The 21087-nt window shown below is 37.8% G+C and overlaps 1 protein-coding gene across 1 annotated transcript in view; it reads right to left on the bottom strand.

The window, feature by feature from the left end:
- LOC124276881 (A disintegrin and metalloproteinase with thrombospondin motifs 18-like) overlaps positions 1-21087 on the bottom strand; it is an 89258-nt gene that overhangs the window by 40564 nt on the left and 27607 nt on the right. The window contains exon 3 of the mRNA XM_046712543.1: positions 6179-6519. Within this exon, the coding sequence (XP_046568499.1) occupies positions 6179-6519 (341 nt within the window). The remainder of the gene's footprint in view (positions 1-6178; positions 6520-21087) is intronic.

Here is a 21087-nt window from a genome sequence, read left to right on the forward strand (position 1 = left end):
TTTCCATTTTAAATGTCTTCATGTATCTGACAACCCAAGCAAATAATGGACAAGGGTCAGTGAACACAGAGTATGTTTGACAATAAAACAACCCAACAGATTTATTAACCTCCTTTGACATAATCTTGTAGAATGAAGACAATTTTTATAGATATACAACTTCTTTTATTCTGTGAAAGGTGACGTTTCGAAATAGATTCTCATGTCGTTGTCAAGCAATGACATTAGAATCTATGTTGAAACGTCGCCTTTCACGGAATAAAAGAAGTTGTATATCCATAAAAATTGTCATCATTCTTCATCAACTCAACTTCTAAAATTCCCAGTAATGAAGACATAATGTTGTAATTTGGATGTTTCTTGTATTCGTATAATACATCTTGTTAAAGATTCAACTCTCTTAACTGACTACAATAAAATTAAAATGTACCTCCACTGAAGATGGTTTCTACAAAAATTACAAAATCTGTTTCTTTTCTGGTAGGTCCCACAAACCATGTGCCTCTAATATAGTAAACTGTCACACATAGCTTAAAGTATTTCCGAAACTTGGAGTCAGTGACATATACCTGATAGTATTTCATTATTGATTCCACAAAACCATGCAAGTATTTGTTTTTTAGCTTGATATTTGACATTTTTGTAATTTATTCTGACATATTTAATCATTATTTGTTAGTATCTAAGCTAGATAATACACCTGGCTTGTCCAAAAGAAGTCGAAAGATTGTATATTTACTCAGCGATCTGTTTGTGTTTATTTGTGCTTCTTGTAAAACCAGCTCAAGGCTCACCTCTGCCACTCCAGCTTGTATGAAACATGCAGGTTTTTACACATTAACACCTTTTAAACCTTAAATCTTTCAAAATGTCTCCTAAATGTAAGCTCTATTATCTATGTTTGCAGTAAACCGAGGCATACTGTGCAAATATAACACAGGCCCCAGCTGGAACATGTCCATCTTGTCCTTCCAATCAGTGTTTTACACTCACTTAATCTTCGGCTGCCAACGTAACCTGCATGTTGGCCTGGTCCTTCATGAGACAGTTTACAAAACTATAAATTAACAGTTGGGGGTCACCTGACATCAAGCCTATTAGACCTTAAGAACAATTTTCAGGAGTTTTTAAGCTTAAAAACTTATCCAAATAATTTTACAATATATGTTTCACTGACTGGGACTTCATGTTTCAACATCAGTTTTATCTTTTTCTGGTCAAATGGGAGTTTTGTCATAGCAAGAATACAATAAAACCTTTATACTTTTATAATTACTTCTGCTGAAAAAATACAATCATTAATAGAAAAACTCTGAAAACGGAGCTATGAACATAGACCTGAAGTTACGATGATAACAAAATGTGACATACATACACTCATTCACTGTACATGATACACCCAAATAGTGCTGATTAACCAACTATTGACAGGCAGCAAAGCAATTAATCATTGTGTTTAGCAGAAAGAAACAGGCCGAACCCAAACCCATAAAGATGACATGTAGGACAGCAAACACCACACGAGAATTTACTCTCAAGCCTAAGTCAACTAAATCTATTAGCATAAAACTTTTTCCCATGATTAAGTCCTATTAACCAGTCAAAGACCTGAGTGACAAGTATTTCTACAGATGGAGAGAAGGTGGGGAGCAAACATTTTAACTTTGTTGAGGAGATTTGCTATTGTTGCTATGCTAGATTTGGTGCATGTTAAGAGACCTGCTACCTGTGTTGGTCGGTCTTAGCCTGCGAGGACAAAATGATGAGTACCGGTTAATAAGAGCCACCTTGACAAGAGATGGTTGGAGAGGGTTACTTCTAGCCACTGTGGACAGTGGTGGACACCATTATGTACAACAAGTCCTTCTGGGTTGAAGTATCTGGGAAAACTGTAGGTCAGTAGGGTTGCTCACTGACTGGGTTGGGTTGAGGGAGGAAGCATCTCGACTCACTAAATGATGATTATTTGTTCACATCAACACTAACATGAAACACATGGCTCTTGACATTGACGATATCATCCGTATCTGACAGCACCAATAGGCTGAATATTCGCCAACTCCCTATCCCAGCTTTGTCCGTTTCTCTGAGTGTACTTGCTGACCGATATGGCTCCAAATATTCCTATCAATCTAAACATGCAGTCACAATGGTTTTATTAATGAATTAGAAAGATAAATGTCAGATAACTAGATACAAACAGAAGGGATGATATCCAGCTAAAGAAACAATGAGAAGAAGGTGAGGGTCAACATGTGAAGGTAGCAATCGTCTGGTGTGTCATGGTTGACAACAAAGCGGATTCTTCCTCACTTACAGGCCACCCCTCTACACCTGTGAAGCGACCTCAAATAAATACCAAAGTGCAGCTTGAGAGAAATTTGTTTGTGTTTATACAGCACTGCTTGCATGTTGGGGCAATATGGGGATGCTGATCTGCTTTAGGGCTGGTAGAACATGGATTGGTAGCGCCAACAGTGGGACACAGCGCCAACGGTCGGACTGCAGGTGGGGGTCGTATCTCACATCTCTGTTCAGATGCAAGGAAGAAAGGATATATCTGCTGCTAATTGTTGTAAGGGGAAGAATGTGTCTGTATGGATACAGAAACCACTTGATAACCATCTTGTATAGTTTCCTGTAGCTGCTTTTGATGTAATGAATGTGGTACAGCAGATTCAGAATGAACATCTTGTAAACATTGTCCTGAATGATTATTTAGAGTCAGAGACACACATACTTAGAGTCTCCCAAACCCTGTTGCAGGGAGACTATAGTGCCTTAAAACGGTAATGGAATTATTTACATCAAAAGGACCATGACCATAAAAAGGACTGTGCTTGTCTCAGTATGAAACAAATTCAAGAAAATAGTAGGAAAAACATGTTGTTTTTGTTTCACTTTGAATTTATCCTTTTATATAAATGTACTCTGTAAATAATAGGGTGAAGACCAGAAAATACAATGTTTGATATCATGACCATCAACACACTGGGTACATCTGTAAGTAGCCTCTAATGACCAGGGCCTAGATTTTCGAAGCTCTCTTAGCACTAAGATAGTCGTAAGAGCCATACATTAACATTAACTTACGACTGTCTTAGTGCTAAGAGAGCTTTGAAAATCTAGGCCCAGGATAGGGACTAGTTTTAACAATGAGTGGATTGGAAGTCACATTAAATGTTAGTGACACATGATATTCATGCGTAAATAAATGCCTTCATAACAGACAGTTTGGTAAAGACACCACATTAAACCCACTAATCTTTTTTAAATCAACTGACATTAAACTGAGAATCAGAATAATCAGGTTTAACTTGGACTTTTGTATTTCCATTTTGTTGAGTTCCATGCATAGTAAGTCTTGAATCTGTTTTAAGACATGCAGTATCTGGGATACATAGCCTGTAACTTATACCACAGGTGTACTATCATGTTACAAAGAGGTATACAAGCAATTATCCACTACCAGCAGACAATCAGACACACACAGATATTTGCCACATTGTTCAAATCCCAGACACTATTTGACTCTCAGGTGATGTAGTAAATTTAAGCAAGAATTCAAAATTTCTAGCTTTTAAAGTTCAATAGACATTATTTGTCAACATAACTTCAAGGCTACAAATACCCGAGATTGTGAACTTTATCATGAAAATATCAGGCGAGTAGGATTGCCAAGGCTATTTTGTGAAAAAGCATGAACAGAAAGATTACCTAAACATTGCAATACATTGCAGGCTTCTAAAACATCATAATGATCAACACATTTGTCAGTTTAACCCTGGTTCTCACTGCCACCCCATTGATGCCAACATGGCTATGCCTTTGTCAACTTCTACACTTATCACCTAATGTCAAACAACTTCTTTTTATTTATTTTTCCATGCAAATCCTTAACATTATTGAAAACATGATGTCTTCACTTCAACCTGTAACACTTCCATCATTCTTGAACACAGATGAAGCAATAACTTTAAAGGCATTTCAGGACCTATCTCTTTAATAGATGAGTGAGTGAGTGAGTTTGGTTTTGTGCCTCTTTTAGCAATATCCCACCAAAATCACAGCATGGGACACCAGAAATTGGCTTCACAAATTGTACCCATGTGGGGAATCAAACCCAGGTCTTCGGCACTATGGGTGAACACTTTAACCTCTAGGCTACCCCACATCCCAATGGATAAGAGAGGGGAGGGGAGGGAGAGAGAAAAGTGTGTTGAACTTCTTAACAGTAGGATTAGAGTTTCTTTCAAGAACATAATCCTTTTTACATACATTTTAAGCAAAAACTGCCTAAAATGAAATCAGTATCTACTAACCCTTTATGTTCCCCTGTAAGTTAACCAGTGCTTTGGAGAAGCATTATTGGGTAACCTAAATCTTGAGGAAGACTCTCTATCAACACGTATTCTACCTGTTCCATTCTCTCGCGATGTTAGACTAGGTACTACATCTTAGTTCTTGTATTGTAACACTTTCTGTAACTACCAGCTGATAGGTAGGTCAACTCTCGGACAGATAGACATGTCATGACTGACAGTTGTAACCTACTATAGAGGTAGTTTTGACCCCAGTAGTCTCTTCTGTTGTCCTAGATGCCAACATACCTTGTCAGTCTGACACTGATGAAGCAGCATGTGTAGGGATTAGGTCTACAGCCAGGACCTACTTTTCTGGAAACTAGTTTTGTTTAAATGTTCCTTTGAGTGAGTGTGTTGGCACAAAATGCTAATATTGCCAATCACATGGAAGCATTCAAAAGTTCATTGAAAGCATTAGAAACTAATGAAACTAATAACAGATGGTGACAGATGCCATCTTAGTTAAAGGGTTGGGTTGTCACTTAACACATTTTGCAATGTTCCAACTGTACGACGGCTGCCTGAGATTAATCCAGTCTGGACCAGACAATCCAGTGATTGATAATGAGAACAATGATCAATGCCGGTACCACTATTTAACTGTTCTCTTTAAATGGAGGCTATTTTTGACATTCTTCTGCAGACTTTCAGTCTGGGTCAAGACATCTTTCTTAGTCTCATGAGAGAAATTATACACTTTCCCTAAATAACTAAAGTTATTGTTACCTGTAAATTTAATATAAATTAAGTCTGAGTGATGGAAGGGCTTAAATCAAACATGTTAAGTATTCCATGCGACCCACAACCATTGGATTGTTTGGCCCAGTCATAATGTTAGGTCACTCTGTGCAAGGAGAACCTTGACAATTGCTGTGGGGAGTGCTAAACCAAAAACGAATCCAATTGATCTGAGCACAGACCATCTGGGAAATATTATGCCATCATCACTTCCACAAATGAGAAGAATATCCTCTAAACATCACTGGCTAATGGATTTTATTTTTAACTATTTACCTACATTCCGATCCAAAATAATGTTTACTAGGATCGAAGTAGTTCAGATCTATTTGGTATGCAGGAAGAGCAGTCCTAATCTGTCGTGCAAGTGTCAGCATAATCCTGGCCTACCGCATCGTGGACTAGTCCTCCTCCCATACTGAAGCCACAGGGCCGGTCTGCTGTTTACTTGAGCTTTACTCCAAAGCCATTTCAAGCCAAACTCATTCCACAAACAATTACATCAAAGACAATACAGAGTCGCTTGTTAATTAACCATGGTTATCACTTGGTGAAATGCATGTCTGGACAATACCTCCCTGGCAGGCTTACCCCAGTCTAATCCTTGTCCAGTATATTGACATTCTGGACAGGGTCATCACTGGCCCTGTAGGTGTGTAGGTCCTTAGACTTGCAACACAGCTAAGTAAACAGGCCAACTGAGTTCACAATAACAAGGTGACAATTGGATTGAAGGACAGGTCTTACTTCTTGTCCATCATGCATATTTTGATGACTAATTGCAAATGTCAGTTTTAATTAACTTTGTGTATTTTTCTTTTTATGAAAGTAATCATGTAAAGATGAGTGAGGGAGTACTGTTTCACTCTGTTCTTAACATTATTCCAGCAATATTTAGGCGGGAAATAAGCTTCACACATTGTATCAATGTGAGGAATTGAACCTGGGCATTTAACTTGAGTGATCGCCTCAACTGTTGACCCAACACCCAAATGTAAAGATGATTATTCAATTTTGGATGAAATCAAATCATAATGTCTTGTAGCCTTGTAGAGATAGGGTAGATTTCTACTCACCACGCCATTACAGAGTGAGATTGCTGCCATGGAGTTGTCATGGGAGAGAACCTTGCCCCGATACGTGCAGTCAGTCTCTGCAATGGACACACTGTCAGTGACTGCGTCAACATGACTCAAGTTGGAGGGTTTCCGGAGATATACCTTGAACCCTGGTGCTAGCAACTTCTTGTTGATACTCAGTTTGAGATGGAAATGGACGCTATCTCCAGTGAGGTTGAGGTACAGATCTCGGACAGCTGCAGAATCAGTACTACGGCGATGGCGGACTGTTCGGGCAGGATCATCAGACAGGAGGTTGCCATTCACATCAACCTGGGATGGATATACCACTGAGTACTCTGCAACAGATGAAAATTACAAGTAGAAACTACATCAGAACCATGCACACCATAAGCCACCAAGTCTCACTGAAGTTGTTTCAATTAACCCTTGTTCTATTAGTCTCATCGAAGCCCATCCCACTTGTCCTAATGGTCTGTTGGAAGCCCATCCCACTTGTCCTAATGGTATCTTAGAAAACCATTCCATTTGTCCTAATGGTCTATTGGAAGCCCATCCCACTTGTCCTAATGGTCTCTTAGAAGCCCAACCCATTTGTCCTAATGGTCTCATCGAAACCCATCCCACTTGTCCTAATGGTCTCTTGGAAGCCCATCCCACTTGTCCTAATGTCCTAATGGTCTCTTAGAAGAAGCCTAAATCCCATCCCACTTGTCCTAATGGTCTCTTAGAAACTTGTCCTAATGGTCTCTTAGAAGCCCATCCCACTTGTCCTAATGGTCTCTTAGAAGCCCATCCCACTTGTCCTAATGGTCTCTTGGAAGCCCATCCCACTTGTCCTAATGGTCTCTTAGAAGCCCATCCCACTTGTCCTAATGGTCTCTTGGAAGCCCATCCCACTTGTCCTAATGGTCTCTCATCACTTGTCCTAATGGTCTCATTAAACCCATCCCACTTGTCCTAATGGTCTCATCGAAACCCATCCCACTTGTCCTAATGGTCTCTTGGAAGCCCATCCCACTTGTCCTAATGGTCTCATCGAAGCCCAACCCACGAGTCATAATGGTCACTTGGAAGCCCATGTGAAGTACTAGTAACCAAACAGTAAATATAAATGTAAAAGCTGCAGAAGAATATTTCCATTTGTATCATTATCACATAAAAATGTCAAAAAGTAGAAGATTCAAGTTTGTGATAATCATTACTCCACATTCTGGCATGCATTCACAAAACATGTTTGTGAGATGAACCTCTTGCTTCTGTTAACTCAATGGTCTGAGCGAGAGAGCGAGTATGGTGTTACAAAGCTTTTAGCAATATTCCAGCAATATCACGGCGTGGGGACACCAGAAATGGGCTTCACGAATTGTACCCATTTGGGGGATCAAACCCAGGCCTTCGAGTGACGAGCGAACATTTTATCCACTAGGCTACCCCACCGCACCCTCACTGGTCTGAGTTGGTATAACAATCATGATATGTCCACATGTGAACTATTATTCATTTCTGAAGGTCTTGTAGTGCTTCAGGTGAAAATTAATTACAAGAATACACCTGCATATACATATTAGTGCTGGTATTGGCATACAAACTGTGATAGGATACATCACGATACTAAAATTTTAGTCATGATGATATATTGCCAGAGTATTGTGCACTTATGCTGCGATACGATACGAATCCCGGTACAAGGGTGGCGATACGATACATATCATGATACTAAAATCTTTAATTCTAACACCAACTGTAAAACACCTTAAGATCAAAACAAAACCATTTTAAAGTATTTCGTCAAATTCCGCCAGCGTTGTTCAATATTCATTCGGAAACGAGATAATTGAGTTTATACATGGACTTTGTGAATGTTAATAACATGCAAGGGCTATGTATGATACAGTTCTTGACGCAAGAATTTCCGAAAAAACGTTTACTTATGAAGAGAAAATAAGAAAGCATATATTTTAATCATCAAACAAAAGTAAGTCTTTTTTTCACTTGACAGATATCGTGATTCAGCAATATTCAAAGTTAATCATCGATGTATTGTGGCCCATTTGAAGTATCGTATTGGGATATACGACAATGTAAAACTTTGTATCGATTCATTGTATCGGCGGGCCATGGATCGATGCACCGATACGTATCGATGATTCCTCACACCACTAATACATATATAAGAGAAAAAGCTAAGTTTGTATAATTTTGTTAAAAGTTGACACCCTAAAGAATAACTTCTGTTTCACAAATCTTTGCTGAATATATTAAATAAAATGATGCTTTAACCAAGCTTAAATCTTTTAAATCCCACACTGCTTTGATAGCACTGCTACAACAAATGAAGATGTGTACATACGTATATACATATATATATATATATGAACTAAAACTATGATCATGATGGAGAATATTTTGTGTAGTGAAGACTGACTTTTCACAAAAATATCCCCTGAATACAATCAGCATCCTTAACTTTTTTATTCTGTACATAAAAATTCCACAAGAGAAAACATGATTCAACAAGCTCACACATGGATGACAGATGGATGACGATCAAGCCAGCTCCTTCACTAAAGTCAAAATTATTCTAACATGGGGTCAGTTCACTTGAAATTGAATGCCACATTGTCATTAAACAAAGGAATGGCTAACGCTGTGGTAAGGAATTGGAACATTTCTACATACACCTGGTCCTCAATGAATGTCACTTGCATGCAAATGGAACAGATTACCCTGTGTTCTGATTCAAATTACTGGACAAACACACCTCACAAGGTTCTTGACATTATCCAATATTCATCAGACCCTTTGCAGGTGCACTTTTTGTAAACATTTAACAGAAAACAACATATTTTAAAACTGCATTTGTGTTCAACACATATTGGACAGTGGAAGTTTCTGATCACAGCCAAGTTACAACGTAAAGGTCACAGATTTTCTACATCATTATTCCAAGCATCCTGGAGGTTGATCTTACATACAGACTATATTGGAGCACATTGGCTGTGTTATAAAGTATATTAAGTGAAACTGTTTTGCAAAAAATTGTCTGTGTCCAATCCACTAGCTGATTGTGTTTTGTCATTTCCTATTCTTTCACTTTGTGAATTAAAGTATCACATCACTGGGGATGAACATCTGGAAGTGATATCAATTTATGGCAGACTGTTAGCAAAACTATCATTGACAGAAAAGTTCTTGTGGATATTATTGCCCAAAAAGAGTGAGTGAGTGAGTTTAGTTTTAAGCACGCACTCAGCAATATTCCAGCTGTATGGTGGCAGTCTGTAAAGAATCGAGTCTGCACCCGGCAATCCAGTGATCAATAGCATGAACATCGATCTGCACAATTGGGGACCGATGACATGTGTCAACCAAGTCAGCGAGCCTGACCACCCGATCCTGTTAGTCGCCTCTTACGACAAGCATGGGTTACTGAAGATCAATATTCTAACCTGGACTTTCACAGGTATGCCCCAAAAGAAGGAAAGGTAGAAATACATCATCATTGCATGCAACACAAGACTAGATACTACACATGTCATACAGGCATACAGATAAACATGTGGAGATGGACAAAATGTTTTGTGTAAAAAATACTGCACAAAGGAAACTGGGCCATAATCTAGATAGCTTGAAATTGTGTTATTCACTTTAAAATATGCTACAGGTCATACTAGTGCATTTGGACCTTATATATGGAAAGAGGAGATGGTAAACCAATGTAGATGGAAATTCAAGGATGGCCAAGTGAGTGAGTGAATGAGTGAGTGAGTGAGTTGGGTTTTATGCCGCTTTTAGCAATATTCCAGCAATATCACGGCGGGGGACACCATAAATGGGCTTCACACATTGTGCCCATGTGGGGATTTGAACCCGGGTCGTCAGCATGATGAGCCGACGCTTTAACCATTAGGCTACCCCACCGCCCCTCAAGGATGGCCAAGGATGATGATTGTACGTCCATATCTATCTATGTCTGCGCTAGTGATTTGATGATTTGATTTACTGAAACACCACAACAATTCAGACCTTCAGCCAATGGGATCTCATGTAAATCCATATCAAACACAGTTCATTTGTTATAAAAACACTTACCACTTAACCCCACGGAAATGCTATCATAAAGTCGACAGCTCATATCAGTATCAGATATATTTCACACATTCAGAAACACTTATGAAGGTCTATAACCAAGATGGTTTGAGCCTGAACCAATCGAGCATCCATCTTATCATTAACAGGAATGGTCTGTCTGGAACATCAGATTCAGATACAGTACCATCATTATGTCAGCTTTCGTGTTGACAAGCACTACAGCCAACCACATATCATCCATATCATGTGACCTGGATGATAAGATACATAACAACCTACTTCAAAATAAAAACCTTTGCACACAGACTAAAATAGAATTGTGTGAAAAATTCTTTTCCTAAAAAAGTGAGAACACATTTAACATCTGGGGTAAAGTTCATTGATAGATATCCTACAATGAACAAACCGATTCTTGGCATATTGACAGTTCTACCCTGTTGACATATCAATGACAGTATGTATCAATGGTAGTATGTAGTGTCAAAATTAGTTAAAGGTTTGAGGCCCACCTCTCGTGTAAAGACACCAAGATAGATGATCAGCAGAGCTAATGCAGACACAATAAGTTTTTCTTGTTGAGTCTTGCTCAAGTTGAAAAATGAAAAAAAAAAACCCTGGAAAATCTGATTTTGATCAAACATTAAACAATTTCTCTACCACTAGCACATAAACATTGGACAGTTTCATATTTTCCTAGCTGCAATCCAAGTGTAACAATGATCACAATTATTTGTGACCTGTTAATGAATCCATCTGAAATTATTAACGAAATTGATAAATATGACATTTCCACCAAAGTGCATTTTAAAGGGTGTTGAAACATTGGCATTTGTTTTTTTTGTTTTCTTATCTCACCATAAAAAGATTCCAAATCAGTTCTAATTTAGTGCATAAATCTTTGTCTCTTAGTATAAACCATAATGCTTTAAATATAGCGCCATAATGAGAAGTATCTTCCCATCTTGGCTGGCACTACATACTTCAAGGATCAGCTAACTGACTGTGGCGTCTTTCAATCGGCATCTAACATATTAATGTTTTTTGGATCTGCTATCAAGTTTTAGTTGATTGTAGCAGGTTGACAGGACGTGTAATCTATCCCATAATGCAACAGGTGATTCTTTAAGTGTCTCTTTCCTCTGCACCTCGAATCTGTCAAACCGCACGTGAGATGGTCATCCGTGTAAAACACACTGCTGAAATACAGTAGTTTATCCCAGCTAATTATACAACAAATGAATTGGCAAGACACGAGAGGCATGCCCACACATACATCAGCTATCTCATGCCAGTCATAGGTGAAAACGAGGTGAGAAAATAAGATCACGTGTCAAACTGTGTAATAATTATACAAAAACCATGTGTGGTGCGATTATGTGTGGTGACTACCACTTGTGAGGTTGAGTCAGAATGATGGCAAGAGCACTTGGTTGGCAGAGCATCGCCTTTCAACACTGCTGGAAGGAGGAGAAGCATGCTGAAGTCAGCGATGATGTGATGATGTTGGTAAATGTGTGAACATATTTGTACAGGATGAGATGAAAGGAGTTAAGTTGCTCAAGTTTGAGTCAGTGGCGTTTGAAGCTTCAGTCAGTGAAAATATATAGTGCAAAGACCTGTAAAGTTTCTGTAGTTTGACAGACTGTCGCCCTATAGCTGGAATATTGCTGAGTGTGGCGTAAATCTAAAATCACTCACTCACTCACTCTATCAATTCTGGCTAGACCAGTCACTGCTAGAACAAATACAGATCACAAAATATTAAGCAGGCATTATTATGCCCTGATCCTTTAAGCACTGGATAAATTTAATCTTCAATCTAATCATTAGTCTACAGTAAAGCCAGCTCCCTCAAGACCAGGAGTGAGTGAGTTTGGTTTTACGCCGCTTTTAGCAATATTCCAGCAATATCACGGCGGGGGACACCAGAAATGGGCTTCACACATTGTCCCCATGTGGGGAATCGAACCCGGGTCTTCAGCGTGATGAGCCAACGCTTTAACCACTAAGCTACCCCACCGCCCCCTGTAGTTTGCGGATGCTCTCAGTAATATGATAGCTATATGATGGCAGCCCCAAAATATTGTCTGGATGGGATCATCTTGTGATTGATACTTGTGGATGAGGTAGAGTGATCACTGAATCTGACCAATGGATAGCCTTGTAGGTCCAGCATAGCCTCCTGACATTTTATTCAAACCGAGAATCTGCACAAGCAGCCTGTAGTGTCACAAACCCAGATGAACCAATCTAAACAGCAATATACATTGTTTTTAACGCAATAATGCTATATTCTGTGAGGCAATGGCCCATAGATCCTCTGGTAAATTCTATAAAGCAGATCTGGAATTCCATGCCATGGAAAACTGAACAGTGGAGACAAAGGCCATAAACGATATGACAGTGTTTAAAATTAACTATTAACTTTCATGGGGTCATTCTCATTACCGCAGAGTAAAAAATGAAACATTATGGGGTCCCCAGTTTGAAAACCAGCGAATTTCAAGGACTCCTTTATCTCCTAAATTATGAACACTGTATGATGATTCTGCTGACCTTTGCATTGCAATGGAGTTGCTTTAATCAGTCATAAACTAGCATTTCATATTGCCATTGGAACACATATTACTACAGAAATGTGTCAAATAAAGAAATTCTTTTATGAAAAAACAAATATTCTACCATGACTTCAGTAAATACTGGATTGTGATTGGTTAATCAAAGTCATTCAGAGGTATATAATCACGTTATATACCTCTGATTTTCCAACACAGTGTATATTTTTTTTAAAATCTTAATAACACGGTAATGGTAGAATGGAGATAAACGTACTATGTTGGAAAATCAGAGGCATATAACGAAATTATAATAGCTCTAATTTTTTTATTTAAAACCTCATACTACGCATTTGGTTTTAAATCAAATTTAGAGCTATTATAATTTCGTTATATACCTACGATTTTCCAAATCAGTATGTTTATCTCCTAAATCTAATAGAGAAGAATATTCTGAAGAGCTTTCACCCAGAGAAACAAATAACAGTGGGTTCATCTTGGTCATCTGTATCTATTTTCATAATAAATTTCAACTAATCCTTCAGTTCCCAAAACAGCAACACCTAATGTTAAAAAATTTAAAGAAGCAAAAAACATAAACCGCCTGAAAATGATTATTTCTAGTTGAGAAATCAAGCATCAATTGGGATTTAAAAGCTTTTAAGAAAATTACAGGTTGTGAACAGAGCCTGCCCAAGGTGGAGAGAAGATTACCCACAAGTTGGCACTCTATAATCAGGAGAGCACTACTCCTTGCCCCGGACTTGCCTCCCCTCAAATTAGCGTCGATTAAGACGTAACCTATCCTGAGCTTAAGTTACTGGGAAGTAGATATTTTCTGAGACAGGTCATCAAGGAAACAGAGCATCTCTGCTCAGAGAATCACATAATAACCATTGTTCAGACTCCATGTAATATTTTTCAAAGTGATTATTTATGGTTATTTCACTGAACTAAACTAATATTACAGATGCTTGTAATCTCCTCATTTCTCAAACACTTCAGTTGCCTTACTTTCTATAAAATTCAGATAACATGTACAATCTAAACTTGAATCATTATTTGTCCAATTCAAGGAAGGAAACATTGATAGCATCTACTATTAGTTACAAGAACAGGCTATTATGTCTTTGATATTCTGTACACAAAACATATCAGAGCTTCACACATTTTCTTGTCCATTGTAATCATCAACCTGTAAGGTATTTTCACTCAGTAATAGGTCCCCATTTGTCTCCACATTCTGCATCTATATTGGACTTGAAGAGTTGTATTTTCTTCTTGATGCCTGTTTCATGGTTACAGTAGCTAGGGTAGAAAAACATTTAGTCTCTGAATATACCCAATTTTCATAGCAACAAATAAACCCATCTAAATTGAAAAGGAGCCCCAGTGAGATGGGAGATTCAGAAGGGAGATGGAACCTGAGGAAATCTAGACTTGCTTCATTTAGGGCTTCTAATGTGGCTATGAATGAATCATAGCTGCAATGAATCAACTGAGTGAGTGAGTGAGTGAGTATGGTTTTACGCCGCTTTTAGCAATATTCCAGCAATATCACGGCGGGGGACACCAGAAATGGGCTTCACACATTGTACCCATGTGGGGAATCGAACCCGGGTCTTTGGCGTGACGAGCGAACGCTTTAACCACTAGGCTACCCCCAACGAATCAACTGAGACAAACATGATAATCAACTGAGACAAACATGATACATGTCACAAATATTGGATAACAGTTAAATATAAAAACACTGGGTAAGAAATAAATATGAGTAAATAATGTGTGCCCTCATCTGTTTGAAAAGTTATTTATAATTTCAGTTAAACTAATATAAATATTTTTTTTGACATGTAAATTTGACCATGTTGACTGTAAATACAATTTGCCACTTAATAAATAATGTGCTGCCCTTATCTGTTGTGTGAAAAGTTGAAAGGCCATTTAAATACAATAAACAGATTATACAAAAAGCACTTTTTTATTGTAGAATGACAAAACAATTAAATACCATATTTCTTGTGAACCGGGCTTAACATCCCATTCATTTTTTAAATTTTGAGCTCATCCAGTAGGGAAAATAATGACAATATATTTAACAATTTGCCAACTTAATGACACCTAATAGAACACAGAGCATACAAAGGCTATCCAACTCTGATTTTTGTCAAAATATAAATATTTAACAGGTCTGAAAGGCCATTTGAGTGAACAATAAACAGTACAGTGGACTCTGTCAATACCGCCTCTGTAAACACCGCACTCTGTCTACATCGGCACAAAGTTTCAGTCCCGCAGAAATGCACGCTATTATCATTTAGAAACTTCTGTAAACATCGGCATCTGTCTATTCAGGATATCGGCATTGTTTTTCAGTCCCAACGAACAAGTTGTTATGAAAACGGATCTGTAAAACCGCACATGAAAGACGGCGTAACCCTTTGATGCAATTAGGTCCAAATGATGTAAGAACACAATTCGCTGTGACTCCCCGAGATTATTCAGAAACGGAAGTGTTAATCAGTATCTTGTTAATCGGTGAGTGGTAACGTAACACTTACACTGAGTAATTAATACATGTTGTGGGCAGTTTGACTGTATAAACAAGCAAATGTTTACATTGTGTTGATTCAAGGGTATTGACTCCTGAGATTATTCAGAAACGGAAGTGTCAATCAGTTTCTTGTTAATTAGTGAGTGGCACGCGGTCACTTACATAGAGGCTTAATCGCTTGATGGCGGTATCGCTCGAAAAGCTCTGAACATCAACAATATCACTGTACTCTTGCCGAGTATATTTTCACATTTGTAAGAAGCGATTTTATTGATAAAGATTGGTTTCTAACGACGCTTTTCACTACACTCTGCTTATAAGGGTCGGATTGGTCAAAATCAGACACGTGACCTAAGCAGCCAATCATATTATGGAAATGGATACCGGTTTTGGGTAAAATAATGCTATTCTGAACATATTAAGAAAGACATCGCTACCTATACGTAAATTATGGAACGATTGGACATATCGTGCTAGGTTATGGCCTATGACAAAAATGCTTCATGCATATATTTTCACATTAAGCCGCCGTCGGTCCGGGGCCAAGACGGAGGCGGTGAAAGCCGAGATGTAACTTGTCAGTGACTTGACTTACATTGCATGATCGCACAAAAGTATGGAAATAGTAATTTTATATGTACGCTTGACAACTTTTATGAATGTTATTGTTGATTTCAATTTATTTAATGATTTCCTCGATGTTTGAAACATCGCTACTTTGCTCTTTTGCTCTATTGTAGACCGCCGTCGAAGCATAAACAAGAATCGTTTTCAGTAACATTGCTAAAAATAGTTTATAATTTTAATTCTGCCGATAATATATGATCAGTTGAAATTTACTAAGAGATTTCAGACATTTTATTTGATTTAAACAACATGAATGTGCATTCAGACACTGCCTTGTTTCTTATTCAAACATCTTGTTAATGCTAAAGTGACAGTACGACAGCTTAACTTCCGCGCGAGGGCGCAGAGGCGCTATAAGTTTAACCTAGTTAAACCGCACTCTGTCAAAACCGCATTTTATTTGGTCCCGACTGATGCCTATAAGGTATTGACAGAGTACACTGTTTAGAATGGAAACAATTTATCAACAAAACACACTTGATGCATCAGCTTCCTTCTAGCATGTGCATGGCAACGTGTGCATGTGCAGCATACAGGTGCAGCCCAGACACGTGCATATCTTCCTGAATGTCTATTTCCCACTTTCCTATCAGCAACATTAAAGTGTTTCAGCCCTATCGCATCACCTGTGACCTTGAGTAACAACTGAGATATTAAATCAAAGCAAAGGGCATGCTTGGATTAGAATACTGAAAAACTTTCTACACTTATTTACATGCAAAAGATTTCTTTAAAAAGTTTGAGAAACACAGACAGGCACACTTACATGTGTCTCAATCACCCAAGTCTGTCAGTCTACGCCCAATATGTGAAGTTCAAATTTCATAACCTACATCGATAGTCTTGCCTAATGTTTATCCTGAAAAGTATGCACATTCCTGCTACATTGCTTCCAGATTCATGGAAATTAGCATACAATTTATAGTTTATCTTAGATTTCACAAGTTTTTCTGATCATACTCGATATTTACCATGTGACCATTTACAAATGTAAAAAACATTTCAAGCATCCCAAAATACCAAATTATACAGTATGTATTTCCTCTCAGTATACTACTCGAAAGAAGTTAAAGAAAATCCCATTCTTTCATCTTATTATAGTAACTACTATAGTACTACACCATGTTACTATAGTACTATACCATGTTACTATAGTACTATACCATGTTACTATAGTACTATACCATGTTACTATAGTACTATACCATGTTACTATAGTACTATACCATGTTACTATGGTACTATACCATGTTACCAAAGTACTATACCATGTTACTACTAGTACTATACCATGTTACCATAGTACTATACCATGTTACCATAGTACTATACCATGTTACTTTATGTTACTATAGTACTATACCATGTTACCATAGTACTATACCATGTTACTCGAGTACTATACCATGTTACCATAAGTACCTATACATGTTACCATAGTTACCATAGTACTATACCATGTTACCATAGTACTATACCATGTTACCATAGTACTATACCATGTTACCATAGTACTATACCATGTTACTCGAGTACTATACCATGTTACCATAGTACTATACCATGTTACCATAGTACTATACCATGTTACCATAGTACTATACCATGTTACCAGTACTATACCATGTTACTATAGTGTGTGTGTGTGTGTGTGTGTGTGTGTGTGTGTGTGTGTGTATGTATAAATTATATTGATTTTCTGATAGCAATTTACTGATTTGGTTTAGCTTTAGTCAAATTCACTTACGTTTGTGTCGATATTTCACGGTTTTAGAGTGTTTAAGAAACGTTCTTTTACCATATTGCATTGCATAACCATCTCGTCTTTCCAGTTCAAAACAAAGAGCTGACGCCACCCATGGGAAGGTTACTCCACCAGTGAAAGTATTAAACACTAGCCAAATGATGTCACCCATGGCCGTTATTAACCAGTGAAAGGATACAGCTTTTTGAGAAGAGGTGCACACTATTGAGAAAGGGGTGGGTGGGGGGTGCACACACTTCATTGTCAACCAAGTTTCAATGGCCATTTAACATACTTTCAGAACAAAAGGGTCGGGTTGCACCCCCCTCCCTATGTGTACATATGTCTCTCATACACCATATATTATGTATGTATGTATGTATGTATGTATGTATGTATGTATGTATGTATGTATGTATGTATGTATGTATGTATGTATGTATGTATGTATGTATGTATGTATGTATGTATGTATGTATCTGTACACACAAAACATACACACAAGAATAAACCTAACCTAGCCTGCACGGTCTGTTGTTTATTGTAGACTTCCAGCTATATGAGTAAGTAAGTTTAGCTTTACACCGCTTTTAGCAATATTTCCACAATATCACGGCAGAGGACACCAGAAATGGGCTTCTCACATTGTACTCATGTGGGAATCAAACCTGGGTCTTCAGTCTGATGAGCGAATGCTTCAACCACAATGCTACCCAACCACCCTTCCAGCTATATGAAGGCAGGACAATATAATGGAGTCTGGTCAAGGCACTCCAGTGGATGATATTATGAGCATGATCTACTTCATCAGGGCGTGATGACACGCAATGAAATGGGTCACCCAATCTGACCAATGATCATTACGTTGTCTCTTATGACCAGAAAACATTGCTGACTGCTCAGATAGATGTCCTTGTCCTGAATAGGTTCATTTACTATTTCAGCAATACCAGCATCTCTATACCTCTTAAATTGTAAATATGGCTGCCATGATGTCGTGTTTAAAGTTACTAATATTGCAGACATTGCTTTGGATAAATACACAAATTTTGTATTTCCTGTGATCTTAAAGGACATGTTAAAAATGTGAAATTGTTACAAAGGTATGTGAGAATGACAGTTCAAAGAAGGGTTTCAATTTCTCCCTACGAAACAAACTGCATATAAAATTCAGTGATGAATAAAGAAAAAAAGAACACATATCATACATATAGCTGAGCATTTCTTAATACGATATAATTCTGTGAGCAATATTTTGAGATACTATAGCTAGTTAAAACAAACCTATTTGTGTACAAACATGAAAATCTCTGCCATAGTCCAAAAGAGATTTTGAGCAAATAATGAAATTTGGGTTGTCTGCAAAAGAACTGAGGATATTTCTTCCAGCAAACAGCAGTGAAGTGAGTGAGTGAGTTTAGTTTTACGCACTCAGCAATATTCCAATATAATCGAGTCTCTTCCAGCAAACTGACAGCAGTGAAGATGGCAAGTGAAGACCTATTCTACCCCGGATTGCAAACTGCTATATGAGACAATGTACTGAAATAGAAAATGTTAGGATCTAAGTATGATGCGTATCACAAAACTAGAGCCAGAGTAAGCATGATTGGAAGCATGCTACCACTAGCAGGCAGTAAAATCCTTTCCTCTTGGAACTCCAACACAGATCTATTTGAGAGCCTCCTCTTGGAACTCCAACACAGATCTATTTGAGAGCCTCCTCTTGGAACTCCAACACAGATCTATTTGAGATCTATTTGAGGGCCTCCTCTTGGAACTCCAACACAGATCTATTTGAGAGCCTCCTCTTGGAACTCCAACACAGATCTATTTGAGAGCCTCCTCTTGAGAGCCTCCTCTTGGAACTCCAACACAGATCTATTTGAGAGCCTCCTCTTGGAACTCCAACACAGATCTATTTGAGAGCCTCCTCTTGGAACTCCAACACAGATCTATTTGAGAGCCTCTTGGAACTCCAACACAGATCTATTTGAGAGCCCCCTCTTGGAACTCCAACACAGATCTATTTGAGAGCCTCCTCTTGGAACTCCAACACAGATCTATTTGAGAGCCCCCTCTTGGAACTCCAACACAGATCTATTTGAGAGCCCCCTTTATTCAGACTTGTCATAAAGTGTTAGGTTATTATTAACCAAAAACATTTCTGATGCATAAATACTGTTTCTATAATTTACAGTGGTTACAAAAATGTTGTGATGGTTGTAACAGCAGCATTTACAGCCCACAACTCTCTCAAATAGCTTTCAATGGTCATATTACTGCTACAATACTCTCATTCTTTCAATTTGAAAAAGCTGCATTTGTCTTCCAAGTCACACAAGAATCCAATTCTCATAAAAGTTAATCAAAGTCCACTTGGCAAATGAAGGTCATTTAACTAAAGCATAGGCAGTTTTTCAGTATCTTTTCTAATTAAAAAAAATTTCCTGACACAAGCAATGGCAATCATTTAACTCGAGACAAAATGGGAACTCTCTAAATGTTGTGCTGCATCTCGTCTTTGTATTGATTCTACAAGGCTGTTCTTTCTCAAACAACCATCTTCACAAGACTCTGTCCCTATATTACCAGATGAGAAAGAAATTAAGAAAGCATTAATTCCTCTATGAGACACTTGTGGAAAAGAAATTAATTGGGAAGTGTGGTCTTTTAGATTGATAAAAAGACTTTGCAATTCGCTAAACAAACAAAAACATGTAAAAAATAATGAGCTTAAGATTAAAAATCTCTTTCAGGTCAAAAATCATGTTTCAAACTAAAGAATATTGTTTCAATTTTAATAGCTTAAAACAAAACAGATCAGGGCATTTTGGGAAAACTTGCATTCCTCATTCTCCAGTTATCCAATGTACAAATAAATATCAGTTTCATGGAAATTAGTTCCTATTTGTTCATGGTTTTATATACAAATAAAATACACAGCTCCCTGTAGGGAACAATGATTCAGCTTCAAATCTTCCGCATAAACATTTACACAGATAAAAATCACAGCTTGAAAAACTTTAGTGATACTCAAATAAAATACATACACATTATATCTGAAGCAAATGTGTGATGTTGTGAGGTTATTAGCTTCCAACTAAGACATCCTACCGGTAGGGAGCATTATTCTACAGAGAGTTTTATCCCCCAGTCAGATTTCCATGGTGAAGGTCAGGCGGGTGACACCACTATCATTGGTCTTTAAGGCAGTGGGTGTGACAAGGGACTATCTTTATCACCTCACAGCTTGAACATGGGAGTTTCACTGAATAAAATTAATATATATGCAGTTGCAAGAGTTACTTTCATTGTATAGGCATTAAAA

Source organism: Haliotis rubra, unplaced genomic scaffold (assembly GCF_003918875.1).
Source record: "Haliotis rubra isolate DU_JTF1 unplaced genomic scaffold, ASM391887v1 Scf215, whole genome shotgun sequence".
Taxonomy (NCBI): domain Eukaryota; kingdom Metazoa; phylum Mollusca; class Gastropoda; order Lepetellida; family Haliotidae; genus Haliotis; species Haliotis rubra.